The 9,145-nt window shown below is 39.8% G+C and overlaps 1 protein-coding gene across 1 annotated transcript in view; it reads right to left on the bottom strand.

Annotated features, from left to right (window-relative positions):
* Positions 1-6,279: 6,279 nt before the first annotated feature.
* Positions 6,280-9,145, bottom strand: part of camkmt (calmodulin-lysine N-methyltransferase) — a 131,596-nt gene continuing 128,730 nt past the window's right edge. Inside the window, exon 11 of the mRNA XM_061745108.1 lies at positions 6,280-7,492. Within this exon, the coding sequence (XP_061601092.1) occupies positions 7,394-7,492 (99 nt within the window). The 3' untranslated portion in view covers positions 6,280-7,393. The remainder of the gene's footprint in view (positions 7,493-9,145) is intronic.

The raw sequence follows: 9,145 nt of genomic DNA, 5'->3' as shown, positions 1-9,145 counted from the left end.
TCTATGGGGACAAGTTTTGGAACAGCGCCGCTGACCTGATGGAATGAGTTCAGTGCAGATCTGAGGTCGTTATGTTAAAAACGATTGAAGACTTGGTGAACTATCAGGGAGCCTCATGTGTGTCTGCAGTTATGCAAGTGAGCTCAAAAGTGAAAGCTTCAGTAGTGCTGTTAACCAGGTTTCTGTCAAAATGTAATGAACCAAAGCAAATAACACAAAAAAGTATTAAATATAAATTTTAGTGTTGTTGGAACTCCCCGCATGTCATGTATTTTTATTTGCTTTACACTCGTATAAAACAGCAGATCGGCATAAGATAACCAGCCTCAAAGTTTGATGAACTGAAGGCTTTTACAGCTCCCAAGACCGTTTCCAAACGTAGCTGTTACTGAGTACGTTTTAGTTAAAGTGCACTCACAGGGAAGTATAACAGCTTGGGAGGGAGAGATAGTGCTGCTGCAAAGCCGCGATGTGCACCATTGCAGCAACTTCAGCAACATCGACACGCAGTGTTTCACTTTTAAACAGGAACCAAGCAAGATGTGTTTGGACAATGTTCTTGAGTTGGGAACCAGCTAAAAAAAAAGTGTGTACTGTATGTGTGAGTGTAAAAAATATAAACAGGGAATGCTACATGTAATTTGGATTCATGGAAATTTCTTTGCAAGTCTAAATAAATAATTACTGAGAGAAGTATGAAAATCCTTAAAAAAAAACAACAAACAAAAAAACCTTGACAGGTTCAGAAAAACGTAAAGATTTAGATGGGCAAGGTATTACAAACTGAAGAAAATAATTTTCTCCACTTTGACAAGAAAAAAAGAAAAAATAACCCCCAAATTCAAAGCAACTGAGTACACATTTGCACCATAATACATGTGGCCTGCTTCAGAGGACACTGCTTGGTGAGGCTTCAACTGCTTCCTCCATCAAACATGAGGACCTATCCGCACTAAATGTTTTCCTGCTCTTCATCAGTCATCACTCACTTCCTGTCTTCAACTCCTTGCTCCCTCTGTCCCCTTCTTCCTCCTCCCTGTGCTCGCCTCTCTCCTTTCCCTCTCCATCTTGACACAGTGCACTGAGCCTAATCGTGGATAATTGGGTGGGAGGGCCAGTGGGCCGGTCCTGCCTTTGTGTGCAAAGGGCAAGTGGTCAAGTTAATGGGGCCCTTGTGTCGAGCTGGGAGCACTCTGTCTCTCTCTCTCTCTTTTTCTCTGTTCGATCATTCACTTGGCCAGTCAATCTCAGTCTCTCAGTCAGCTACTTTTATTACAAGGCTGAGGCTTTTCCCCGCTGTTTCGATCTAGTTTCCCCTCATTTCCAGCTGTCTCACTTCGCCTTTCCTTCCAGCCGTTCAGTACGTCTCGTCTTGTACAATTTCTGTTTCCCTCCTCCTCCTCCTCTGCTACCCTTGTCTTTTTTTTCCCAGCCTTTGTCTTTCTCTTTGTGTCTGTCTGTAGCTTTTTCTAACTCTTCTCTTTTCCTCTTCAGGAGAATGTTGGGGAGGAGAGAACAGACCTCTTTAAAATATCAAAAGACAGATCAGGAGGCCCCACTGGTTCCCCTCCTTCTACGAACTCTCTCTCCCTTGTTCTGACAGATAAACAGAAGAGTGAGCCTGCAGGATTAGCTGCTGTGTACTGCCTTCCCTCCCTCCTTTATCCCTCTCTCTTTTCTTCCTGTGGATGGGCGAACTGTGGACTGGGTTTGATATGTGTGTATATGTGGAAGCACATGTATGCGTGTGTCTGTGTTACCTTGTCTGGAAGCAGCTTAGCCTGCAAGGGTCCATTGTGTTCAAAACGCAAACCACGACTGATCTGGCTCTGAGGAAAACTTTATAACATCCGTGAAGATTTAATACATTTGATGTTTTTTTTATAGAAAACTCGAGAATTTCACAAGCAGTTCCAAACAAATTTATTCAAGAGAAATGCAGTAATCATCACAGAAAATATTTAGGCATCTGCACCGCAAAGGAAGATAAATGACATGTTCTGTTCTACGATACTAAAATAACCAAATATTTCATTTTGCACATTTTTGTTTTACTAGTGACATAATTGTAGAACATTTTCAAAAAGAAAATTTAGAGGGAGAAAAAAACACACATTTAAAGAAAATAATGAATTTCATAAAAATAAAAATAAATTAAAAAAACAAGCACATTGTTTAAGCACACAAGAAACCAATTTTTTATAGCATTAAACAGAATTAAATATGATAAACTCAATGGGAGTCTATGTGAGGCCAGGTCCACACTGACACTGGACAAACTAAAATATTTAAGTTACTATGGTTTTATGTTTTTTGGTGTCATGAAATCACAACCAACGATTATAGGAAAATTATAAAACAAACAAACTCATGAAGAAGACACCTATGTCCATTTTGGACCAGATTACATACAATTTTTATGTTTATTCAAAATAAAAGGCAGAAAAAAGGCCTGGTGACCTTTGCACTACACATTAGCTTCAAATTTATTTCAAATTGAAGACTTCTCTTGGACTTTGTTTTTAGGAGAACTGTGAAAATTATTCCAGCTTCAAACCAGAGCTGAATTAGCGCAGACACATTTTGTTGAATATTTAAGATTTTAACATTCCACAATAGTCCACCACAATCCATAGAAACGAGGCACTCCTGTCAGACCAAAGCAATTATCAGCTGTAATACAGATTCCACTCTTCATTTTATGTCAGTCATTCAATTTCTCATATTGGTCAGTAAATAAAGATTATGCACACACCACAATCTGAGAATAACTCAAATTGTATTCAGTTTCTTGACCGTCTGTCGTCACAGTGAGAAGTGGTAAGATCAAATAATGCTGATTCCCGCTGATTGGAGGTGGTTTCTGACAAAGGCAGTGATTTTTGCAACAAGCGACAATACAACTTGGATGTTAATGTAAACAGGGTTACCAGATGCCAAGTGGTATAAAGTCACTTTATTGTTGGCGCTGGTGATGTCACACATGACAGTTATGAAGTCTCTGTACACCGTCACAGTGGGGTAGTTACAGCAGTAAAAGAAAGTATGGGAACCCTTGCAAATTTACTGTATTTCAGCTTTGATATGCAATAAAAATATGACCTGACCTTTATCCAAGTCACAGTAACAGACAAAGACTATGTGTTGAGGATGAAAAATAAACAATCATCTCTTGTGTCTTTATTGAACACATCCACTTAACATTTAAAGTACTGAAAGAACAAGTAAGTGAACCCTTGGAGTTAAAGGTGGTTGAATTCCATCTGGATCCGACCCAAGCAACATTCAGAAGGAATTTCTGTGCTGAACTGTTTCAATACTGACATATTTTTGGGATGTTCAGTATGAAAGGCTATCTGGAGGTCGTTCCACAGCATCCCTGTGGGGTGGAGGTGTGGGTCCGGACTGAATCACTACAAAGCCAGGTTTTCTTTTTGTGAAGCAGGTAACTGGTTACTTGGGGCCATCATTCCACTGCATCACCCACCCTTTACTAATTTACAGGAGCTGGCAGCCACGCTGATCAGGATGTAGGATATTTTGGTTAACGTTGGAATTAATTTTCCTTTTGATGTTGCCAAGTGACCCAGGTCCTGAGGCAGTAGGCCCAAATCATAATAATCTTTTTTTTTAGGCTTTGTCTTTACAGCTTTGTCCTTACAATGTAATATTCAGCATTTTAAATCATGTAAACTTAACATTCTAATAAGTTATAACCATGTGCGTGATATCAGCTTAGACACATCATATCTTCTACTGTCACTTTGATGAAGATTGGGTCACATTTTATGCCGAATGAATGAAGTAATGCAGTCAATTCCAAGGGCTTCACGCACTTTTTCTTGCAGATGTATGTCTTGGTTCAGACAAATCAAATACAGCAAATCACATTACAAATACACCTAGAAATAATTAAACAGGCATACGTTTTAACAGTTTGCAATACGATTTAAATCCTCAAAGCAATGTCATCACTCTTGGAATTGACCTGTCGGTAAGCTCCGCCCCTCAAAAAAGGACGAGCCAATGGCTGTTGAGTATCAGGGTCTATTTGTCTATCATCTGTTTTTTGTTGTTTATATACCATAACTGGTAAATCACTGCTCCTGGAGTAGTTGTAATACTGATTTCTGGTATTAGGAGAGGATAGGCAACTAAGTTTATTTTATTCCATTTCCTTCATCCAAACAAAAGATAGCTTAATGTTTGCTTTGGATTAAGCTGCCAATTTCACGTCCAGAAGACAGGGAGTCGCCCCGCTAAGAGGGTGGGACATACAGACAGGTCAGCTGGCTTTATTTTCTGTTTCCAGTAGTTACATTCTTATAACTGAAGGTGGGTTATCTTATAATGTGACAAACGTAACCGGCAACCTGGTGGGAGATACTGCATAGCTCACTGACTTATGTACGCCAATGGATCACAGTGAAACATGGAGACACGTTACTGGCTGCAGGTTCAACTGGCCAACTGACACTTGCTGCTTTTCTATCACCGTCAGAAAAAAGAAACAAGCCAATGCACGAGTAAAGCCCTGAGAACAGTTAGTTGATAGAAAAAGTGATAAGTTTGATAATAAAACTTAGAGAAGCAAATGCTGTTGAGGTTCATAAAGTCAGAACGAAATCACTGTCTAACTTGGATCTATGTTGAATGTGGGAGTTCCTCATGCACACAGTCAACACCTCTGCAGCGCATGTATGGTCACAATGGTACAAGATCTAAATGCCTGTAGTTTACTTATTAAACTTCCTCCCAGCTTTGCATCTATATGTTGATAGCGTGAGGAAAGAGAAAGCAAAGCAAACCTTGTGCTGATTTACAGACTTACATAACCAAGAAATTATCATTTCAATATTTATACATAAAGGCTTATCTATTAATTCAAGAATGGTTTAAAATTAAATGTTTTGTCAAATGTCAGCATTTACACAGTCAATAACACCTACTTTGCACTTACATTCACAAAATGCTTCACAGTTGGGTTTTTTTCTTGTTTTTTTTTAATAAATTGATTCAATTCCACAGTATTGGGTCAATAGTTCTGTTTGAGTCTTTAACACTTGACTGTCTTGTATCTATCTTTAGACACAATTCACCAAAGTTGAGACTGAACAGCACTTAGCTGGAGGATCTGAACATTGATGATCGGATGGCTCACTCTGAAATCATGGTAACTGGCGCGGCAGATCTGAGGCTGAGTTACAGCATTCAAAGAAATACATTGACTCTACCTCATACTGCTGCACCTTTCACTTTTTTAAAATTGTATACGAGCTGTCATTTGCCTATTTACTGTACAGTGAGCGAAAATAACCAGGTCAAATTCCCTGTCTTGTTTGACCTGACTTGGCCAAATAAACATGATTCTTCATCTGAAAAACTTAAAGGGAAAGTTCCGTTTTTTACAACCTGGACCTTATTTCTGGCATTTTTTATGGTCGTATACTCACCCAGAAAAGTTTGGTGTCATTTGGAGTCCTTCGGAAGATATTAGGAGTTTTGTGCGAGCCGCTTCTCCATATAACGGTAGCGAATGGGGCACAGCGGGACACAGACGATGCAGCGTCTAAATAACACATTATTGCCGCGAAACTCGTTCATTTCTTTTATGAATCACTAGATCTGCTTCTGTGCATCTTCCAGGACCTGTTGTCTACATCCGGGGCTGTGTGTGTAACAAATAAATCAGTTTGTAAACAAGACCTCTGACCTCATGACGTCATCTCTGTGCGCGCATCCCAGAGACAGCTCTGTGTACAGCTGGAGTTCGCTACTGTTAGTTTACTGTTAGTTATTTGAAACATGTCTGAATATTTGTCAAATTCTGAGGTTGTGGACGACGACTTTGAATATGATGGACGTCCTTACCGTTTTGAGCCAGAGTTTACGGCTGAAGAGCTCACTGAACCTGTCCGGGATGCGCGCACAGAGATGACGTCATGCAGGTCAGAGGTCTTGTTTACAAACTGATTTCCTTGTTACACACACAGCCCCGGATGTAGATAACAGGTCCTGGAAGACGCGCAGAAGCAGATCTAGTGATTCATAAAAGAAATTAAAGAGTTTCGCGGCAATAATGTGTTATTTAGACGCTGCATCGTCTGTGTCCAGCTGTGCCCCATTCGCTACCGTTATATGGAGAAGCGGCTCGCACAAAACTCCTAATGTCTTCCGAAGGACTCCAAATGACACCAAACTTTTCTGGGTGAGTATACGACCATAAAAAATGCCAGAAATAAGGTCCAGGTTGTAAAAAACGGAACTTTCCCTTTAAACTACAGCTGAAAAAATGAATTACAGTTTTTCGAATTTCAATATAAGATTATTTTTTCTTGAAGTGGGGTTGTGCAAAGTACTTATAAGTAGTAGTCAGTTATGCATTAGATGGACAGTCTAGATGAAAAGGTCTTTGCTCCAACGTAGGATCAGCTCGTAACATAGAGCATGGACTGTGCTGCAACTTGGATGCTCTGTGGTACAGAAACCTTTGTGACAAAGTAAAGCAATGCGGTGGAAAAATACTGTATTTAAATGTTCACTTGAACCACAATTTCAACTCTTCATGAAAATTCCTCCCTGATTCCCCAAACTGAGAGCACCGTGACTGTCATCTACAGCATTTAAGACACCAACTATGAATGAAGTACTTAACACAACCCCAGTAGGAGAAACAACACATTCCTTTTAAAGTGTAACTAATCGGCTTCACCTTAGTTCACTCTGACGATATGTAAATGTGCAATTTGTAGCCCCAGGGAAGCAACGACTGCACCTCAGTATGAATATACCATGTTGTCTTAATACACAGTTGTAAGTTATACAGAGGTGAAGTTCTTTGTAATGACCTGTGACTCGCATGAATGAGCTGCTTTAAAAGACATAAGAGGTGGGAACAAAAGAAACTGAGCTGCTCTACACTCTGACAGTTAGTGAATTAAAGCCGGTCTCCACGCTGAGGCCACAGCCACAGCAGCGTGGGTTGATACTGGCCATCTGAACGCAGCAAACAGAGAAGATGTAGGAAATATCCTTAATGAACAACTAGTTGTCCTTTTGGATGAAACACTGACTGGATTAGTGATGAATTACAAACCATGTTAGGTCATTGAAGGAGCAGCAGAAGAACGATTGATTACATGGCTGTCTGAGTAAATGACAGTTTGAAGATGTGATTCATATTCCCAGACAGATGATTAAGAGCTTTTGTGTTTAATCAACTGGTTAAAAGGCTGGCCGGCTGAGTGACCATCATTAGACTGACAGCAGTTGTTTTTGACACATGGCAGATGGTTAAAACATACCGAGTCAGAATACATCCCACTCCCCTTCATAATGCAAAAAATGTGGAGTGGAGGGATTGTTTATAGCTGAGGGCACACTTTGTTTTGGTTTACTGAGTGTGGCTGACAGGTTGAGGTCCTTTGGTCAAAATGATGAGGAGAGGATAGTGGATGTTTTCGTCATATGCTTGTTTCCCCCCTCTTTGCATCTGGAAAGCACAAAACAAGAACAAACAATAGGTGAACAGATTACCACGGAGACCGTAACATGACATCTTTGTCTGGCAGGCATTTCCTTTATTCTTATCTGTAGTTCAGCACCTCTTGAGTGCTAACTGAAGAAGTTGATCTGAACAGGCACAACTTTCCATTAATCAGGCAGCAACAGAACGTGTTGGTGTGATATCTGGATGACCGCCATGCTGGACTGTTCACTGCTGTGTAGATTATGTGCATTGTCTTTGATAGCTTGGTATGGAATATTTTTATGACATGTAAATAAACCCTCAAAAAAGTAAGAAACTGACCGTTTCTACACAATCATTCAGTGCCAATATGAATCGTTTTGGCTTGCTGTTTAGTCAAGTTTTATATAAAAATGCCAATAATCATGTTTCATTTCTTTCACAGGCATCTCTAAATGAAACCGGAAGATCAATTACTAAGTGATAAATGTCTGATTGACTGAATGCTATCGCATATTCAACTGAAAATATGCAATAAAGTTATACATTTTGTATTTGGCAAGGTTATCCTTTTTCCCTCAATTCCTGATATCACTCCCCCGGTGCAATATTAAAATGAATGTTAAAATATCCTTCAGATGCTTTCAATTTTAATTGAACATTTGTCAGGTTTATCATTTCTCTCAGTGGAACTTTGAATCAAAAATTACAACAAAAAGAAAGAAAGGCAGGGTAATTAAGAAAAAATGAAACATAGACGTGCGGCTGTGTGGGGGGGCCATGCGGCGCCCGGTGAGTGCCCGGTAGTTTGGGCACACACCGGCTAATCAGCTCGCTTGGAGTCAGGCACAATCATCAGAGGCTTAGGAAAGTGAGTTTAGTGGGTCCGCTCATGTGAGAGTGTGAGACTGTCAGTGTGTGTCATGACAACTGGACGGATGGAAGTGTGTGAAAACTACTCTTCACTTCAAACAGAAACTGCGGTTGACCCCAGACCCACTTACGTCAAGGGTGAATGTCCCAAACGTACTGTACTTAGTTAGCCGCCAAACTCAAATTATAACTATGTGCTGCCTTTCCAACAAACTACACTGTGATGAACTCTCAGGAAAATCAGTATATAGGGAGTTTCTGCTTATTTAATTGTTCAAACTGGACTAAGACTGAATACCCCCCCTCAGTAACTCTTTAATCAATGCAGGTCATTTCCTTTTTAAAGCTGGTATTTGATGGACATTAAATAAGACCACTGTATTTTCACAGGAAAGCCAGCACAGAAAACTCCAGCAAAAATACCCACCAGTCGAATTTGTGGTCTTTAAAAGTAAGTGGAATCTACCACTATAATCTAAACTAGTTTGATTTAACATACAAAATTAAAACTGTCTTTTTGAGACATTGATCCTTTTGTTTTACTTTTTTATGAGGCATGCGTTGTCTCTGTCCCAACTCATTTTGGACTGCGTTGCAGGCCTGATGTGACTGATGTATGTATGAAATAAAGTTCAAGAACTTCTCTGCACATCCTCATCAGATTCCTGTTTTTCTATGAATTTAGCTTATTCTCCTTAGTTGTCCTATGTTTTACATATCTCCGTAGATATTGTTTGTTTCCTTATAGGAGGACCACTCGACAAGCCCTTATGGGTTTTTTTGGTTCCTCCTGCACATTTGTTT

The sequence above is a fragment of the Cololabis saira genome, chromosome 17 (assembly GCF_033807715.1).
Source record: "Cololabis saira isolate AMF1-May2022 chromosome 17, fColSai1.1, whole genome shotgun sequence".
Classification (NCBI taxonomy): domain Eukaryota; kingdom Metazoa; phylum Chordata; class Actinopteri; order Beloniformes; family Belonidae; genus Cololabis; species Cololabis saira.
This window is presented reverse-complemented; position numbering and strand designations above follow the sequence as displayed.